This window comes from Heloderma suspectum, chromosome 4 (assembly GCF_057233095.1).
Source record: "Heloderma suspectum isolate Gila_16-S chromosome 4, 16-S_ref, whole genome shotgun sequence".
In the NCBI taxonomy this organism is placed as follows: Eukaryota; Metazoa; Chordata; class Lepidosauria; order Squamata; family Helodermatidae; genus Heloderma; species Heloderma suspectum.
The window spans coordinates 173,946,364-173,966,719 of record NC_139461.1 but is presented as its reverse complement, the minus strand read 5'-3'; the positions used below and the strand labels follow the sequence as shown (position 1 = coordinate 173,966,719).

Sequence of the window (20,356 nt, the reverse complement as noted above, 5' to 3'; positions counted from 1 at the left end):
CAGAGAGAAACTTTCTCCCTGGCCCTATCTACGCGGAGACACTTTATGATGTGATTCAGTTTAATGACAGTTTTTCACGAATTCGAATTTGCTCCTACCGTGGCATAGGTAGCCAGTAGAGAAGTGCATACATTAAAAAAAAAAACACACAACACCAGGCTTGCATGAGGCAAATGGCACCAGAAACCACATTGGTTGGGTGGGCAGAGTCCCACGAGTAGAACAGAACATCATCAACTTTGAAGGTGTGGTGCAGCGAATGAACAGAGGCTTGCTCCCTGCCCCCCTCCCTGCTCCTGTGCACCGTGAAGTGCAATTGAAGCCAATAAATTACTTCCGAGTAGACATGTTTAGCCCCTTCCTCTCCTTGTGTCCACCCTGTCTAATTGAGGGCAATCAGGTTTTAAACTCATTACGGTGTTACGGATGAGCAGAGATTTGAAACCGAAGGCAAAGGAATTCTCCCTACCCCGCCCCACTTCTGTGCTCAGTGAAGTGTAATTGAAGGCAATGAGTTACTTCAGAGTAGACATGTTTAGCCCACTCCTCTCCTTTCCTTGTGCCCACCCTTTCTCGGCGGATGCAGCCTTCCTTTCTGCAAAGCAGCCCACGGTGAAGCCTGTTCAGGTCACACAGACTCCCAAACGGCACTGAAGCCGCCGTGACAAGAAAATCTGTCACAAAATGAGTTGGCAAAAAGGCAGAATTTATGGCATGAAAAACTGTGCTAGCTACGGAGCAGGGTATGTGTCATGTGCTGTGATAAGCTTGGGGGCACAGTAGGACCAGAGTAAATGCCCTGTGCAGATGGGGCCCCCGACATCTAGTTTTCTACATACAGGGAGGTTTTGTTTCTTTTTTTTTTTAAATGGGGAACATTCAAACATGTAGTCCCTCTAGAAGCAGGACGGTTTAATAATGCAGTTCCCCACATGCAGTCTGCACCACTTCTAACAACCACTGTGGGGAATGCATATGTTTATATGTTCCCCCATATAAAAATACCTCTCTGCACATGATAGATGTCATCTTACTACGTGATCTGCTGTTTGGATAGATGCCTTAGTTATACTCGCAAAAGCTCTTTTTTCTTTTCTAACTGCTCCAGCAACCTGATGGCACTTACTGTATTTGCCCAGCTGGTGTGCAGCCCGCCTCCGAGAAAGAATGGAAATTGTGCTGGCATTGGTCACATTTATCACCTGTCACACCAGGTTTGCAGTGGCACCGTCCATGGATATCACACTGTACGCTGGTAGAACCTAGAAAGAAGTAGCAGAGGGAAACAGTAGGGTCAGTTCTGACTGCTGTGGAAAACAATATTTACGATTCTCATATGGTTTAGAGCAATCCCAGGGAAACTCAGGAAGGGTTGTTAAAGTGTTATTATAGCAGCCATGTTGTCCATCATGCAAAGTGTCTCGCCCCTTCGGTTTGTTGTGGCTTGTACATGGATGAGCTATTGTGCTCTTTGTCCAGAAAGCTGCCTTGGAGTGAACATTGTGTCAGACCCTCCTACAGGATGACATAGAGTGGGGACCTGGTTTTGTGGAACATTGCCAGAAAAGGGGGAGAGAGCAGTGAAAATTTAAAGTTGGCAGGCTGTGTCGCTTTGAGGTTCCTGAATAGAAGCAGTTTGCTTCTTTCTCTGCCCCCAGCCTGGCTGCTCAGCTTACACATTGGTAAATAAACCAATTATTACAAAGACACCCTGAGGGCAACACTAGACATGAGGCTAACCTTTCTAAGCTGAAAAAAAAAATTAACAGCAGACACAGGCGCGCAGGATTTTCACTGGAACTGCAATGGAGGTTTAACCCTTATCAAGACTGCTGCAGATTAAAATCACCCCCCAGACATACACAGCACCTGCCATTAGCGCAGGAGGGAAACCTTCACTGGCACCGATGGAGGCTCCTATTCCAGAGCTAATGGCAGGACTGGGGGACAAACGGGGCATTTTTGTTGGGGCTCCAGCAGGGGAGGAAAGGGTTAAAGCTCCTCACACACAGCAGTTCTGATGAAAATCAGGCCTCTGCGCCTGCTCTTTTTCATGCATTTATTTTAACGGATGAGATTGCAAGTGACACATTTAGCATCATGTCTAGTTTGGCCCTACTTTGCTCTCTTCCAGAAGGAGAGAGACCCTGGGAAAGCTGCCCTGAACTTCAAACCACTCAAGGAAGGGGGAGCACAAAACAGTAATCTTCCAATTGCACAGACAAAGGGTACATACATACAACATCTGTGTGCAGAAGCTCTGTTTGGAAGAGCCAGGTAATGCTATTGCAATCCTGCTTCCAATCCCAACCCATTTTGTGTTGATTCAACAACACCGGCAGTGTAAATGGGGCTAAGTTCTTATAATTTGTGGAGGTCTATGTCACACATACCACCTAGCAGGACTTAAAATGAAGAATGCTGACAGAACGTTATATTTTCCACTCACACCCATGTAATAGCACCACAGAAACCCCTCTGAAAATTATATTTCTTTCTGAGTAAGATAATTACATGGAGTAAGTTGCATTTCCTTTCAATAGTGTTCTTGCCAGTTGGCGTATGCTGAAGAAATACCAAAGGATACCCAAAGCACTATTCGTCCTGGAACCTTTCTAGAGAGGCTTTTATTGTGGGCTCGTGATTCAGGTCCTTTACACCAGGGGTCCCCAAACCCCGGGCCGCGGACCGGTACCGGTCTGTGGCCTGTTAGGGACTGGGCTGTAGTAGGGGTGTGGGAATCCCCCCTTACCTTGGGTCCGTGGGGGGGGAGGTGATCCGTCCCTCACCCTCACCCCAGAATCCTTGCCGGTCCTGGCTGGCTCCGCTGCGCGGCGAGTCTGCAGAGCTGCCGGGTGGCACCAGCCTTGTTCTTTTCAGTAATAGCCTATTACTGCAAAGAACAGGGATGTAAATGGCGTCCGCATAGCGGATGCCATTTGCGTCCCAGCAGCTGGAAGTCCTCCCCCGGCCAGAGCCGGCCGGCAGCTCCGCAGCAAGTCCAGGGCCTACAACGATTCTGGGGGGGGGAGGGATGGATTGCCCCCCCTGCGGACCCAAGGAAAGGGGGGTTCCTACACCCCTACTGCGGCCTGGTCCCATCCCCCCCCCAGTCCGTGGAAAAATTGTCTTTCACGGACTGGTCCCTGGTCCCAAAAAGGTTGGGGACCACTGCTTTACACAACATCCTACTCCTCCAGGGCCTCTCCCATGCTTTGCAGTAATTATCACATTCTTTTTCCTAACAAGGAAAGTCTAATACTTTTCTGATTGGTGTTATACAACCCTTGTGTATTTGCACAATTCTGCTATACCACACCACCACCTAGTGGTTGTGTAATGGAACATATAGAAAGGTAGAGAAAGAAAAACCCCAGGAAAAAAAAACCATGTGTAAAGGAGTCAATCTTAAGTTAAAATTAAAGTAAAGTAAAGTAAATTATTAAATTTCTTAATTGCCCATCTGGCCGGCCACCCAGCCACTCTGGGTGATGCACAACAGTACAACAATATAAAACAGTAAAATTACACATTAAAACATCGTATTTCTAAAAATACCCTAACCCACCCCAAATGCCTGCCTGTACTAGGGATGTCAGAGAAACCTGCTGCGGATCCAAAGAATCCGGCCTCAGGAATCCGCAGCAGATCAGGACTACTTACCTCTGCTCCAGGAAGACTGGAGGCGGAACGGCACTCGGCTGCTTCTTCCAGCCAGAGCTGTTCACCTCCTCCCTGTCCCTGCCGATTGCCTTTACAAAAAATGTCTTAAAAAAAAAAGGCGACCGGGGGTGGGGAGTGCCCATAGACTTATACGCAAATAGAGTCATGAATCTTGTGTATAAGTCTATGTGTCCATAGGCTTATACACAAGATTCACCACTCTATTTTGCGTATAAGTCTATGGGCACATGCGATCAGCAGGAACAGATGGTGGGGAATCTGTACACCCCTAGCCTGAACAACCACGTTTTCAATGTGTGGTGGAAGCTCATTAAAGAGGGGGCATGGCGGAGTTCCTTAGGGAGGGAGTTCCACAGAGTGGGGGCCACCACAGAGAAGGCCCTCTCCCTCGTCCTCACCAGCCTAGCTGTCCTTGCTGATGGGACAGAGAGAAAGCCATCCAAGGCTGATCTTGTTGAGCAGCCTGTCTGGTGTTGCTGGAGGCGCTCCTTGAGATAGGCTGGGCTGGAACTGTATAGGGTTTTAAAGGTCAAAAACAACACCTTGTATTTGGCCCAGAAAACAACTGGTAGCCAGTGCAACTCCTTCAGTACCAGAGTATGTGATCACGCCAGCAGCTGCCTTTAATCAGACGAGCCGCTGCGTTCTGCACCAGCTGCAGCTTCCAAACCGTCTTCAAGGGTAACCCCACAGAGAGCGCATTACAGTAGTCTAGACGAGAGGTGACCAGGGGTACTACCGATGGGAGTGGATAGTTGGGAAGATAGGGGCGCAGCTGCTGTATCAGATGGAGTTGGTACAGCACTGTCCGGCTCACAGCTGACACCTAAGCCCCCATGGGCTTGAGGCCAGGTGGCAGTTAGCTGAGAGAGGCAGTTGCTGTGGAGGGCTGAGCGGGGAGTTCAAGCAGCAAAAAAGACATCTCTTGCTCCTGAATTCTTCTCTCTGTCCACTCAACATTATATTGGGAGTTCTTTCAAGCTCACACAATGGCCCCGAAAGTTAGAAAACCAGCCTCCAATGAAATGTGTTTATCCTTTTTTATTTTTGACAAGAGTTATAGCCATGGTGATAATGCTGACTCTTCTCAGAGTGTTTACATCATCAAGATGGGCTAAGATTATTAGTAGTGATGATGGTAATACTTCAGGTACACAGCATTTTTATGACTGCCAGTTCGCACACACAAAAGTGGTGAGGTAATAGTATAGATGGAAAACATTTATGCAACCAACTAAGGGCTTCACATGGAGCTTTTATCCCACGATTGAGATTGCTCCTTCAGGGAAGTTTGTGGGCTCTTTACACGGAGGCCGTGACCCTGCCGTGACCCTCCAGGGCATCTCCCGCACTAAATGCCCTGTGTTCCATTTTGAAATAGATCGCAGATAATGAGCTATCAAATTACCCCGTTGTGTTCTGCTTCAGTTCCCTCCATGAAAAGAGGGAAAGCGGCAAGAAGAGGAGTGAAAGCAATGAAAGATAACGGAAGACTCAGATACAGGGAGAAAGAGGGGGAAGGGGGTGGGGGAAAAGGAAATACATAAAAAAGGAAGTCGTTGTGATCCTGCATTTAAAACGGAAGCAGAAAGCCCTGTTCTAAATGCAGGATTTTAGGCTGGTGTAGAGATGCCCTTAGTGTCATTCCCACCAGCAGATTATTCCACAGACTACTATACCTAAATCATTCCCAGAGTAGTTCAGGTTAGTATTTGTTTCTTATCTTTCTTTTATTTTAGACATTTTAGACTTTGAAAGTGGATATAATATCCTTTCTTCCCCCCACCCCCACCCCGCCATCTGCCCCCATCCCTCATTTGTAAGTTAAAGCCAGCCATCTCTTTCCGGTACAAGCCAGGATGCTGGTAGCGCAAGTGGATAAGGGATTTGAAATTCAAGGCCGCCTTGGAGACTGCTTTCTTTCTGTACACACAACTGTGCCTTATACAACAAATAACAAGCTAGCCTATCCATGGCTACTAGTCCCGATGGCCATATGCTACCTCCAGTATCAGAGGCAGACTGCCTATGTGCACCAATTGCTGGGAACCATAGGCGGGACAGTGCTGCTGCGCTCGTGTCCTGCTTGTGGGTTTCCCCTGGGCAGCTGGTTGACCACTGTGTGAACAGAATGCTGGACTAGAATGGACACTTGGTTTGATCCAATTTGGCTCTTCTTTTGTTCTTAATTGTTTTCCCTAAGAATGTACATGAGAAATCCAAGTATCTCCTGGATTTCATGTTTTTAAAAATGGGGGAATCAGCCATTACGTGTTTGTTTGTCCCATCAATCCAAGGTGTACACTGACATCTGCATGATGCCTAATCCATTTAGACTGAGCCTAATCCATTTAAGTATTTGATTCTTCTTCCATTCCATCTTAAGACTTGACCATGCAGACTTTATGACTTCAGCATCAAGCCCCTCCCCTGCCACCTGCTTTTCATATCAACTTGCCAATAGAGAGTTCTCAAAAGCTCAGCCACAATTTTGTGCATATTTGGTCAGTCCTAATGAAGGTATTGCCTGTCTATGGACTTGGGAATAGTTTCAACCAGGAGTCCAAATGCTTCGATGCTACTAAAAAAACTCATGTTTATTTTCATGTCTGCCATTTCTGTCTATAAAATGGCCTCATTTGTATATGATCTGGAGGCTTCACTGAACTTCCATGTCTTCAAAACTGAATTATGGTGAAAGCCTGAGGTGTCTCTATGACCAATGTCATGGAAATAACCCATGCAGCCTGGAGCATGTCATTTCCAGCATCTCTGCTCCCCATCCCACAGCCTCTTGGCAGGCCAACATGCTTGGATTTCCCCTGTGGAAAATGCCAAAACTAAGCTGTTCAAGGAGTGTCTGTGGCACTTGGGATCACCTGTGCTACCCAGGTCCAGGCCTGCTTAGCTTCTTTATCCACAGAGGTTCTAGCATGTTTGGGCCAGTAGGGCAATGGGCACTTGCAACCTGCTCAAGCTCAAGTTAGAGGTGCCTACTAGAATTAGGAACTTTGCATGTGCTCAGAGACAGTCTTCAACAAGGCATCCAGGCCCAGCATATTGTAACTGATTTGGTACATTTGGAGAGATATACCAAAAAGTAAAAAGAACTTTTTTTAAAAAGTCAGTAAAAAGAAATGACTTTTCCATTAGGCCATCATTCTATTATTATTATTATTATTATTATTATTATTATTATTATTATTATTATTATTATATGTAAATATCTAGGACTATTTAATACCCATAGTTTCTACTTTGGACTCTGCTTATTTACAAGGCAGGGGAAGGATCTCCATTATTTTGCCAGGTTTGAAAGGACTCAGTGTCTCTTTGTACTGGGCCACAAGAGGCAAAGGAAATAGGGAGTGGGGCTTGGGGAACTCCTGAACAGGACCAGGAGGAGGGCCTATAATGCTGGTTATGGTATAGTCAGCTCTGTACTCTGGCCAGCTTCTACCATGTTCTGCTGCTGCCTATACATTCTCTTCCTCCCCTGCCACCGCTCCACAGACTTGAAGTAAAACCACACCAAGGCACAGAAAGCGGCATGTGTACTGTGGTATTCATATTGTGGACTTGACATATCAAAAAGGTTGGCCACCGCTGTGCTATGTCATTCTTGGTTGCCAGAAGAAGATTATCGACAGCTCCTTGAATTGATCATTCCTGGTACTTTAGCTGATGTTTATCAGTGACACTGTTTTGGCCTACCAGCTTCCAAAGATGTTCCTGCTCCATAGCAAGTGCCGATGTATAGGGTAAACCTTGAACTTTACTTTTCTCAAAAGGGATGCTGCTTGGCAAAACTATGAAGCTGTCTTTGCTTAGCGTATCAGTTCTATCTTTTCTTCTGGCCCAAATGACCAAGAAAGTACAGACTACATAGATGGCAAGTACAGTCAACACTATTGCTGGATTTTTGTTTATTTGAGTCAAAGCCCCAACCAATGACCCAGACACAAATTACTTGGAGGTAGATACTGCCATATCTCCTAGACCTGAACAGTGAATCAGATATAGGGTTTTCCACATGGAGCTTTTATCCTGCGATTGAGATTGTTTACTCACGGAAGCTTGCTGGTCCTTTAGATGACATTGTCAACCTCCACAGTGTCTCCTGCACTAAATGATCATTATAACGAGCTATCAAATTACAGTGCATTGAGTTCTCTTGTGAAAAGAGGAAATCCTGTAGGGATGGGGGAGAATTTCTCCCCGAAACTTCGGGGGGCCGAGCGCCAACGCATTCGGTCCTCCGAAGGTTGTTCAGGGAGAACGTGCGTTGCTCTTATTTTCGCCGTAGTCTACGTAAATCTTTACGTAGACTACAGGGACCAAATAAGGAACGCGAATGGCGGCTCCCTATGGGGGCCGCCATTTGCATACGCGCTTTTTTTTTTTTCCCAAAGTCACCCGTGATAGGCTACGTGACGATTAACGTAGCCTATCACAGCTGACTTTGCAGATCTAGCCGTGATAGGCTACGTTAATCGTTACGTAGCTTATCACAGGGGCGTATTTTTTTTTTCCTTTGAAGTTCGCGGCCGGGGAGACGGGGCGCTTCTCCCCGGCCTGAATTTCGGCCGGGCGAGGCGGGAAGCCTCTCCCCCGGCCTGAATTTCGGCCGGACGAGGAGGGAAGCCTCCCCCCCCGGCCTGAACTTCGGGGGGAGCAGCAAAGCGCCTCCCCCCCACCGCGAAGCAAGCTGCGAGACCAGGTAAGTGACTTTCGTGCACCCCTAAAATCCTGCAATAACAGGACCTAGATCATAGCACCATCTAGTGGCTATGTAATGAAACATATAGAACATGCAGATAAGGGAGAAAAGGGGAGAAGGGAAGCACGTGTATCGGGAGCACGTTGTGATCCTGCCTTTAAAATGAAGCAGAAAGCCCCAGTAAAGTTGTGGGATTTTAGCCTGGTGTAGAAATGCGCACAGACTTGGAAATGCAGGATCAAAGAGTTCATGGGGCTCCAAGAGATCTGAAGCCCTATCTGGGAGCAAGCAGGTGATGGGCACCGGTACAGAGGCCCCACTGTTTGACATAGACCCAGGAACTAGAAACTCAGACCACCCAAGCAGCCAGGGTAAGAGTTGCCCCATCAATTACCCAAGATCCCATGTTCCCCTGTCCTCTCTCATCTGAAACACCAATATGCCCACTGGAATACAGAACACCAAAAGGAGTACTAGACACCAAGAAAGAGTGCAGATACTTTAAATCATTCTACGCCAAGGGGCAAAGCTTGAGGCAGTCTTTAGGGCTTGTATCAAAACAGAGCACTTAGTTCTTTTCTGGAAAAAGAGAACAAGTTGCCTGCCTAAGAGCTGTTTGAGTCCTGCGGATCTTATATCTGACTTCCTGCCTTATCTCTTGTTGTCAGAACTGCGATCTGCTCTGTCATGGATCTCTATGACTGCCTGCTGCTTGCTGTTTGTGAGGCTCCGTGCCTTGCCCCAAAGTTTTCAACCAGCCAAGATGGAACTTTTTTCTTATATACAGGACTGGGCACACAATTAATTTGGGTGCCAAACACTGAACACCAGATTTGGAGGTCTCTGTGTTGATGATGGGGCGGGGTGGGGGACTTGATCTTTTTATATGCTGTTTTACTTTACAAATGTAATGTATCTTTTCGCAAGCTGGTTTGAGGGTCACATATGGTTTCTGATACAGTACTTCCGGTGTGCTACCTAATACGGTGCCTCCAGAAGGATTTGCCAGGGCCCAAGACCCAACAGTCCTGCTATTCTGACTTTGCACAGAAAATCTAAAAAGGTCAGAGGCTGCATGCGAGGATCCGTGTTTTCATGTTCTGCTTTTGCCAGTTCAATGGAGCCCACTGAGGCTGCCTTGCGGAGGGACATCCACAATCCTGGAGCCAGCACTGATTTTGTCCCTGTGCCTTTTTAGCGCTTCACCCACTTTTCAAAACTTCTCATATCAAGGAGCTGCTGTTTCCTGCAGCGGTTTTCTGAGTAACATGACAAGTAGTGCAGACCACTTGGTTTATTTCGTCTACATTGTTCATATTGTGCCCACAGACCTCCTTAGAATGCGATGAATGAGTATGTATTATTATAGGTAATGGAACAGCACCAGCATCAGAAGCAAATTACATGGAGCAATGGGTCATCTTTCTATTTCAGCAGTTGAGAGAATGTTTCACAGCATCAGCAACAGTTGCTGTGCCACAAGAACCTAAACTGCGACACCTGACTGATCCCAGAATCTTTTCAAAACAGCCTCCAGGGCTTTCTTCACACAGAGCTTTTATCCTGTGATTGAGATTGCTCCTTCACGGAAATTTGTGGGCTCTTCACATGACACCTTGGCCCTCCAAGCCATCTCCCGTACTAAATGCCCTTTGTTCCATTTTGAAATAGATTGCAGATAATGAGCTATCAAGTTACCCTGTTGTGTTCTGCTTGAGTTCCCTCCATGAAAAGAGGAAAAGTGGCAAGAAGAGGAGGGAGATCAATGAAAGATAACGGAAGACTCAGATACGGAGAGGAGGGGGAGAGGGGAGGGGGAAAGGAAGCTCTTGAAAAAGGGAGTCCTTGTGACCCTGCATTTAAAATGGAAGCAGAAAGCCCCATTTTAAATCCAAGATTTTAGGCTGGTGTAGAGATGCCCTAGGAATTAGTCCACATTGGCCTTTCAGGAGACAAAATGATTTCCTAACCTTTGTTTATTTCATTGGATCCCACTAAGTGCTTGGAATTTAACCCCATTGTTTGTTTGTTTTTAACAGGACATGTTTAAATAAATATATATGGAATTTGAAATATGAGAGCCCTGTGAGTGCAGCTGAGGACCTTTCCAGACAATTTAACCTTCTATTCATTTGTTTGCATTTTTAATCTACTTAATCTACTTTTTTTCAATGTAGCAGTTAAGATGAGCTGTTAACCATCTTAACAGTTGTTTTTAAATCATACCTCCAGGAAGTTGTGAGTTGAAGGAAAAATGCAAGAGTAAGATACAACAAGAATTAAAAAATGCATGTTGTTGTTGTTGTTGCTGTTGTTGTTGTTGTGTAACTGTGCCTTTAGTTGGGGCTCTATCTGACTCCAATAGCAGATTATGATACGATATGATACTTTATTGCTTAAAGCCATAGGCCACCACAATGTACATTAAAAAGAGAGAGAGAGAGAGCAAGAAAAAAAAAAACACAGTACAGTCACATATTTGTATATACATAAATTCATACATCCAACAGAATCATCCCTAGTAGGCTGTTTGGGCTTTGGCACGTATTTTCCTTGCTGCCAAGGCAAATTTTGCTACCTGGGCAGTGGTGAAAGCATCAGTGCCAGAAAGAAGGACACATATCTGTTCTAAAGGTGTTCTATTTAGGAGGCTCTGGGAAATAATGGCAAGAAATTTATGCCTAGGATGGCCATAGAGAGGGCATCTTAGTAAGTAATGAGAGACATCCTCAACCTCCCCAGACCCACAGATACAGAGTCTCTGGTGGACTGGGGTATTGTCAAATCTTCCCTCCAAGAAGGCAGAAGGCATGCATTGTAGACGCAATGCTGTAAATGATTTCCGTAAGTGAGGCACAGTCAGAGTTGTAAAGTAACTCTCCAGACCAAATGACGTCTTATATAATGGGTACCAGCAAGAGTAAGGCATTTGTGAGATTGTAACCAAATCCATCCACTTAGAATAAAGATAATTTTTTTCTTTAAGCCTCTGCTTTACTCTATCAGAAGGGAAAGAAGGAAAGGACTCAGTATCAATTCCATAAGCTTGCAACATAGGTTTGGTCAGGTTTACCCAAGACTTTTGGGATGGGGTCTGAAGTTGCTCTTGAAAGCATTTTTTTGGAAGGCGGGAATAGCTCATATGGGTCAACTTGAGCCAATACAAAGCAAGAGTAGCGTAAATAGATGTTTTAACTGAACTCAATCCTACTTCTGCCCTTAGAAGGGCCCCAGGTGTACTCCGGGGGACAGTTAAGAGAGACCTCATAAAAGAGTTCTGAACCACCTCAAAAATAGAGGCATTCATGTATCCCCATATGTCAGTTGTGAAACTACCTTCTTCTGAAATATCTCAACTGCAGGGACAACCAAACTTCCCCCTTGTGATCAAGAAAACTGAAGGAGAGATTGAGTAGACTGAGATGATTTCAGCTTAATTACATCTAGATGTTGTCTCCACGAAAGTCAGGCGTTGAAATTAAGGCCCAAATATCTAAAGTTGTTCATTTGTTTAATGGATTCGTTGTCCAACTTCCACATATGTGTTTTCCTTTTCTTCCCAAATACTACAATTTTAGTCTTAGTATAATTAATAGACAAATGCTCTCTTGTGCAAAATGTACTCAACTTTCTCAAGAGCCTTCGCATACCAATTAATGAAGTGGAAATCATTGCGATATCATCCACATATAGGAGGACTGAGAGTTTAACATCCTGAATAGAAGCTGGGAAGCATTCCAAATCACTCAGTTCTTGTACAATGCTATTAATATAAAAATTAAAAAGAAAAGGGGCTAATAAACATCCCTGACACACTCCTTTATCAGTTGGGATGCTTTCTGATAACAATCCATTCACCCCCAGCCTAACTCTAAGAGTAATGTCAGAGTGAAGCATTTGGATTAAAAGAAACAGCCTTCTATCAATGTTTGTGGCAGATAACTTTTGCCACAAACGATCTCTATCTACAAGGTCAAAGGCTGAACTAAAATCCACAAAAGTAACAAATAACTCTTTTCTGTCCTGCTGATAATATTTCTGTATTAGGTGATGGAGAACACAACACTGGTCTATTGTAGATTTCCCCTTTGCAAACCTGGCCTGTTCTTCAGCTAAGAACAAGTTTTCAGCTGCCCATGACTCTAATTTGTGCAAAAGATATTTAGTATATAATTTTGAAACAACATTAAGCAGACTGATTGGGCTAAAATTATTTGGATCTGCTTTAGAGCCTCTCTTGTGAATAGGAACAACAATGCTCACTTCCCAGCCCTGGGGGATTTTTCCATGCTGGTTTATATAAGTAAACATTTTAGCAAGAATTGGGCACCACCAAGTAGAATTAGATCTAAACAATTCACCAGGAAGCATATCCTCTTCAGGGGCCTTTTTAGGAGGCAGAGAAGCAATTAAATCATGCACTTCATCCCAGGTTACGGGTTCCCAATCAGGGCAGGAAGAGAAAGACAAAAAATTCCTGCCACGAAGGGGATCAGATGGGGTCGCAACAAAAGATTGTCTAAACTGGGCTGAAAAGTGAGCTTGCCACTGTGAAGAAGTAATTTGATTATGAATGGAGCCATGATGTCTCCTTGTCCCTTTTGTCACTAACATCCAGAATCTAGTTGAATCTCTTTCTAGAATTGCCAGCCCTAGCTCCATCCAGGATTGTTGTACATACTCGTCCTTTTTCTGGCACAGGAGATTTTTATACTCTTTGCGCAAGCTGAAGTACACAGTAAAATTTTCTAAGGAGTCTTCTTGCCTCAATCTCCTGATTATTCCTGCCAGCCTACGTTTCTGGGCAGTGCACTGTTTATCAAACCAGCCTTGACTAGTGTGCAGGCCTGGAAAAGGAGCTTTAGTAGTGACCACAAATGGTCTAAGTTCTTTCACTATTTTCCCATAAGTTCCCAGGGGTTCCAGGGAGGTAAAAAATTCCTCTCTCAAAGATACCATCTTGGGGGTTGCTAGAAATAACTTTATTTCTTCTTGCAGCTTCCCATTCCAACACAGTCTTTTTTCTCCCTGGGTTATTAAATTATTTGCAGAAGCAAAAATGAGGGGAACTTTTCCAGTTGGTAACGAAAGACACATCTGAATTGGCATGTGATCACTCTCTGGTCTAGTAAGGACTTTAAAATTGTTGAAAAAGAATAGAGCCGATTGTGAGAGGATCATAAAATCTATCACACTCCTGCCCCTTGGGCCAATATATGTATATAAGTTCGAATCTGGGTCTATATCTGTCCCATTATATATATAAGTGAAACTTAACAACAAGAGCAAAGAGGAATTGACCAGCTTTATTAAGTCCCAAATCCTTAGAATTTCTAGTGGGGAGAGAAGCTAGATCGTCTGGTGTAAGTCCCATTTTCTCACCGATTTTACAGTTGTTTTGTCTTATTCTAGCATTCATATCACCTATCAAGATTTTGGGGTCAGCCTGTATTTCAAATAGGGTGGAGAGGACCCGATCAAATTCATTCCCTATGGAGGTAACTTCATACTTTGAATTCTGCAGAGGAGAATATACATTTACTAAAAAAAAGGTCAGACCTGAAGGCCAATCCACCTGAAGAATTAAGATGTTACTACTATCGCTTACATCAAGCTGTAATATATTTGGGTTATTATCCACTGAAACCATAGTCGCTAGACCACCCCGGGCATGGCCTCTACTATCTGATTTGCTAGCTGGTTGGGTATACACAAGGTATCCTGGAAAAGTGGGAACAGTCGTAGTGGTAGCCCAGGTTTCTTGAATAAAAAGAACTTCAAACTGAGTGCAATTTTTTTTAAAATTCTCATCTACCAGCTTGGAGGCCCATCCTGCAACATTCCAAGAGAGTAATCTAATAAAAATAGCAGTGCCAACCTGTGGAGAGGAAGATAGTCAGCATGGACCAGCCCTCTTAATGCTGACAGCAGCTTGTTTGTGGAGTCCTGTTGCTTCAGATATAATTCCGCTATCCCTATCTCCACATGGCCTGTCTATTTGCTGGGGTCTGAGAGGGTGGAGTTGACCGCTGTTCGCATGCAAATTCTAGCCCTATAAAGTGTCCGTCAGCTATACAGTTCTGTGCTGCATGGTTTGAAGGTGTTTGAAGGTGGGGCGGGACAGTGGCCCTTTTTTCCAGAGGCTGTGCAGGAAGGCAGGGTGGTAAATTTATTTCTGCTGTAACTTTTTGAAGTTTGGTTTGAAAGAATCCCAGCTCAGTTAAATTTGATTTTCCTAAAGAGGTGAACTTGAGAGGCTCAATAGCAGAAAGTGGGAAGGAGGATGGTGTCAGGCAGCGCTGCGGCTGTATTGCAATTTGCTTATCTGCAGCCTTTTTCTCCAAGGAGTTTAAATTAGATGGTTTCAGTAATCCTGTGTAGCTGATTGTAGAGCTGGAACCTGAAGAGGCTTTTGCGAAGGGTCCAAAGCAGGGTGGCCTTCGGCTAATCTTTTCAACAGTGCATGGAGCCTGGTAGTAATTGACTGTTGTTCCATTACTGGCAGGTCATAGAATGTATCAATTAAAGCGTCTTCTTCAAGTATCACAGAAGTAAATGGTTGTTCAATTGGAAAGAATTCTTCACCAGAGTCTATATCATAGTGGCTCTCAGTCCAGTGGGCCATACAGAGAGGGTTCTTATTCGTATGCCTGGTAAAATCTAACTCTTTGACTCTAATCTCATTATCATCATGATCTAGATTTATTAAATTGTTAGAGTCAAAGTTTATCATAGTTTACTGTTTTTTGACAAAGGGGGTCAGAGTCAGGAGGGTCTCTTGTCTATAGGTGTCAGTACCCTGACATTTCACAGAGAATCCTTCAATCAAAGGTTGGGTCCAGGTGTTTAAAAAATGTCTTTTCACCTGTATCCCAACATTGGCAAAAGCCCCCCTATATGTGAGGATAGAGTGCACAGTGGAGATTTTAGTGAAGGTTGTTTTTATCCCAAAATTAGGGTAGTCAAAGGACAGATCTTCAACATCCTTTATGTCAAAAATTGACAGAAAATGTAGCCCTATGTCACTAAGGATTTGTAAAAAAAATAATACTTCTTTTCAGTTTGAGACAATTCGCTGCTTGGCCTTGGAAAATTACAGAAGACCAGATGGTATTTTAGAAGTGTTATAGATGGGTTTGCTGCCAAAGGCAATTTAGTCGTGCAGATAATTCCATCTATACCTAGGCCCCCAGATGGGAGAGAATCATTAGGTAGTAATTTTACATCAGCTGGGTTGAGTGACAAAAGGTTGGTAATTGCTGCCTGTGGGTCAGGGTCCTCGACTACTGGGGGTAGAGCAGGAAGATGCAACAAAGAGTTTTTCTTCCTCCAAGAGCTCTGAGCCATCTTTACCTTGTTAGTGCTATCATTTTTTCCCTGAACTTTGTTGTCCATAAGTCTAAACAATCTCTTAAAATTAAAATGACTATTAGAAGTACTGTAGCAGGATGCTAGCTTCTTTTTTCCCTTATTAGGTTTACCGCCCCTGTGGGAATTTTTCTGAGTCAGGGCTTCTCTCTTGGGTCTTCCCCCAATTTTTCTCTTGGCATTGCTAGAAGGGCTAGGAATTATTTCTTTAGCTCCCAGTACTGTGGGCTCCGTCGTTATATCAGCCCTTGTTTGGGTCCCTGTTGGAGCTTCTAGGGGATCAGTTTGTGTGCTGGCTTGAACTAGGGATGCACGAAAGTCACTTACCTGGTCTCGCAGCTTGTTTCGCGGAGGGGGGGAGGCGCTTCGCTGCTCCCCCCGAAGTTCAGGCTGGGGGGGGAGGCTTCCCGCCTTGCCCAGCCGAAATTCAGGCCGGGGAGAAGCACCCCGTCTCCCCAGCCGCGAACTTCAAAAGAAAAAAAAAACACGCCCCTGTGATAGGCTACGTAACGATTAACGTAGCCTATCACGGCAAGATCTGCAAAGTCAGCCGTGATAGGCTACGTTAATCGTCACGTAGCCTATCACGGGTGACTTTGAAAAAAAAAAAGTGCGTACGCAAATGGCGGCCCCCATAGGGAGCTGCCATTCGCGTTCCTTATTTGGTCCCTGTAGTCTACGTAAAGATTTACGTAGACTACGGCGAAAATAAGGGCAACTCTATTTGCGTTGTCCTTATTTTCGCCGTAGTCTACGTAAATCTTTACGTAGACTACAGGGACCAAATAAGGAACGCAAATGGCGGCTCCCTATGGGGGCCGCCATTAGCCGTACGCACTTTTTTTTTTAAAGTCACCCGTGATAGGCTACATGACGATTAACGTAGCCTATCACGGCTGACTTTGCAAATCTAGTACGTAGCCTATCACAGGGGCGTTGTTGTTGTTTTTTTACTTTTCTTGTAATGGCGGTGGCGGCAGCCGGTCAAAAGACCGGCTGCTGCCCCCGCCCCTGACGAAGACCTGCCGAACCGCCGCTGGGACCCGCTGCTGGGAGGGACATTCGTGAAAGGTAAGTCCCATCCCGGGGGGGGGCAGGGGGGAGAGAATTTCTCCCCGAACAACCTTCGGAGGACCGAATGCGTTGGCACTCGGCCCCCCGAAGTTTCGGGGAGAAATTCTCCCTTATCCCTAGCTTGAACACAACTTTTCCTACCAATATCACACTTTTGTGGGGCAGAACCCGTAGCCCAGAGTAACTTAAGAAAAGGGTATAAACCCAGACCCATTAGGTCTCTCAGAATTTGCTTAGATTCTATATTTGATTGTTTAATATCTGAAATATCTCGTGGGAGGAACTGCAACGTATTTGCGAATAGCATATTTTGTGTCCCCATGACATCAAGGCAAACTGAGTCCAGGGAAGGGATTAAAAGTGCCTGAGGGCTTAAATATTCCTCATAGGCAGGAGCAAAAGTAGCCTCTTCCTCTTGCGGCACATCTGAGTCCGGGTCAGATTTTTCTAAACAATTCTCCTGTTCTGTAGTCCTAAGTTCAGAGGGAGGTATCGAACCAATCAGAGTTTGGTGATGGGATTCTGAGCTCTGTGGCATATTTGCCTGTTGAGCTGTTGAAGCTTAGAGAAAAAATGTGTAATTTTAGCCTGTGCTTTTACTCGGCGTTTAACTGGGGCCTGCAAGAATGTAGGCGAAAGGCCCAACTCTTTATAATTCCTCCTTGTATATACCATTTCTAAGCTATTTAAAACTATACACTACCCTATTAGTTCTTATAACATTTGGCACCATAACCCACTTGGGCAAACTCAGCAACAGCAACAATAACTTCCAAACTTAAAAATTAAAACATCTAAAACAACTAAAATCAATAGAATAAAACATTAGAAGATAATTTAAGATAAGTGCAACAGGCTAAAATAAATTGAACTAATTAAAATAATTAAAATGAGCTTTCTAATTTGAGATTGTTTCTGTGAACATTGGAGATAAAACACTAACATATAATTTGAATCAAATAAGTAAAATATGAATAAAATATTTTATCAACATATATTAAAATAAGTTTAATGTATAGTCCCTGTATAGTGGCTCCACAGTCCTCAGTAGAATATCAACAAATCTTACTGCAGTAAATTTTCAGGCCTTTTGTATAGCAGTACTTCCTTTCATCTGTCCCAAATCCTGCTGTTAGTCAATTTTGTTCAGCGAAGCAAATTAAAGAGGGCTCCAAGCAGAAAGCAGGGTCTACAAGCAGGATAGCAGGCTTGGGGATATGATGTAATCATCGAAGGGGGGGGGAAAAGGAGGTTTGTCTCACAGTTTCAGGCTCGAGAATCGCCTTCTCACTTTCAGATATAATGAGGTAAAGTTGCTCTCAGGTGAAGTGGGGACTAACGCTGGCACAGCTGCACTGAATGCTGACAGGGCCTATCAGGGTAGCTAGCTGCTGCTTGGCTCTCTGAGTCCCAGCCAACAAAACAATCAATAAAGTCTATCTTCGTACTCCAGCGAAATTTTCAACTCCTCTTTCGTATTTCTTGAAACACCTGATCCCTCCCCCTGACAGGCTTATGGACAGAGCTGGCAGGTTCAAAAGTTACAGATAATGCCAAAGACCGGCTTAATCAGAGAAGTCTTTGCCTGCTGGTGGAAGGAGGTCCATAACCTGGGAGCAGTCACCAAAACAGCCCATTTCTTGAAGTTTGAGGTCAAAAACACATCATGTAAGATTTTCTCTCTCTTCTCCCTCTGGTGTCCTTTCAACTCTTTCTCCTCAGCTTCTCTTCCTCCAGTCCAGAAAAAGGGCAGTCCAAAAGCAGGGGGCTCGTCAGGAGTCCAGAGGTCGGAAGTTTGCAGGTCTTTTAGATGACGTCCAATAGCAGATTTGTACATTATTTTTCCAAGTGTACAGAAAATTTAAATACTCCTGCATTTTATCCTTGATGTGACATTTGTGCTACCTCAAATCCACTGCCACCAGAATCCCACCACATGTGGGCTAGTAGAGAAAAAAAAACTAAAACAGCTGCGTAGAAAACAACTGAACTCTTTATTCAGAACACATTTTGAGGTTTGCTCTTTTTCCAAAGGAGAACGTGGCATATTTATAATTGCTCAGGTGTTAAATCCTTTGACTGTATGGTCCATATCAACCTGTCTCTACAGGCTTCTAGAATATCAGATTCCCAAACTGCTTTGGGAATGAAAAGCTGAAAGGCAGGATATAAATATTTTAAATGGAAAAAAAATAAATAGATTTTGCCATCATTACTGAGAGGAAAAAAAACCCTGAATTATTCTTTAAAGGGGGGTGGGGGGAACCAGGGGAATTCAAATTAATCCTACTTTTCTCTCCAAACTGTTTCTCAAAATGCTAGAAGTTTTGTTTTTTATTAACAGAATACAATAAATATTCCCATGCTGGCTGCGACATGCTGGGAGTTGTAGGACTTTTTTCTGTCTAAACGTGCATAGGATTGCGCCTTTCAAATCTTGTAGGATAGCGGTCCCCAATGTGGCACTTCGCAGGCACCTGCAATGGTGCCCACACATCTCTTCACTGTCTGCCCCCTCCAAAAATAAATGTTTAATTAAAAAATGGAAAAACACTAGGTGACCAGGTTCTCCTCCCTGTTCCTGAACTTGCCACTGAGCAGGCAGGAAGAGGAAGCAAGGCAAAGAGGTAGAGGGGAGAGAAAGAGCAAGGCTAGAGGCTAGGAGGGGGGAGAAGCAGTGAGGTAAAGAGGTGTGGGGAGAGAAATAGCAAAGTTAGAGGCTGGAAGTGGAGAGAAACAGCAAGATAATGGGGTGAGTGGGAGGGAGGGAAAGAGCAAGGCTAGGGAGAGGGAAGGGAGTGAAATAGTGAGGAAATGGGTTGTAGGAGAGAAATAGTGAGGCTAGAGGTTGGGAATGGAGAGAAAGAGAGAGAGGGAGAGAGAGAGAGACCCCGCAAAAGCTCTGTGTGTATGGAAGAAGATTGGGTGGGCCAGGAAGCAACTCTTTCCATTCCCCCCACCTCAGTCTCTAACCTCATTATTTCTAACACCTCTTGACTAGCTAGCCCTCCACAGCAGCCATTATGTGACTAGCCACATCCTCCCTGAGAGACATTTTGTGGTGGTGCCCACAGCAGTTTCTGAAATTCCCAAATGTGCCCATGGGTCCAAAAAAGTTGGGGGCTCCTGTGGTAGGAACCCTGATTCCCTCTCAGAGAAAACCCTGTTCAACTGTCAGTTAGAGGCAAGGACCAGGACAATTTGGGCCTAGTCATCCCTTCCCTTCTGGCATAAATGCCAGCAAGAGGAAGATCAGCTCGACCGCAACTGGATTTAATTGCCTCACCTAGATTTTATTGCCTGGTGAGAGGTGGATTTCACAGCAGTATACACAAGTCCTAAAAACATAAACATATAAAACTAATACATAGAATATATTGTATCTAAATATGCATTCGATGGCAGATGAAATTGCACAACTGTGTCTTCAACATGTGCCTAAACATATAAAGTGCTGGTGCATGTCTAATCTCAGGGGGAAGATAATTCCACATAGTGGGCACCCCTATG

At 44.5% G+C, this 20,356-nt stretch overlaps 1 protein-coding gene across 5 annotated transcripts in view; it reads right to left on the bottom strand.

Annotated features, from left to right (window-relative positions):
• LAMC2 (laminin subunit gamma 2) overlaps nucleotides 1–20,356 on the bottom strand; it is an 86,602-nt gene that overhangs the window by 48,075 nt on the left and 18,171 nt on the right. For all 5 annotated transcript variants that reach the window (XM_084851323.1, XM_084851322.1, XM_084851324.1 and 2 more), the window contains one exon: nucleotides 1,127–1,262. In XM_084851323.1, the coding sequence (XP_084707449.1) occupies nucleotides 1,127–1,262 (136 nt within the window). The remainder of the gene's footprint in view (nucleotides 1–1,126; nucleotides 1,263–20,356) is intronic.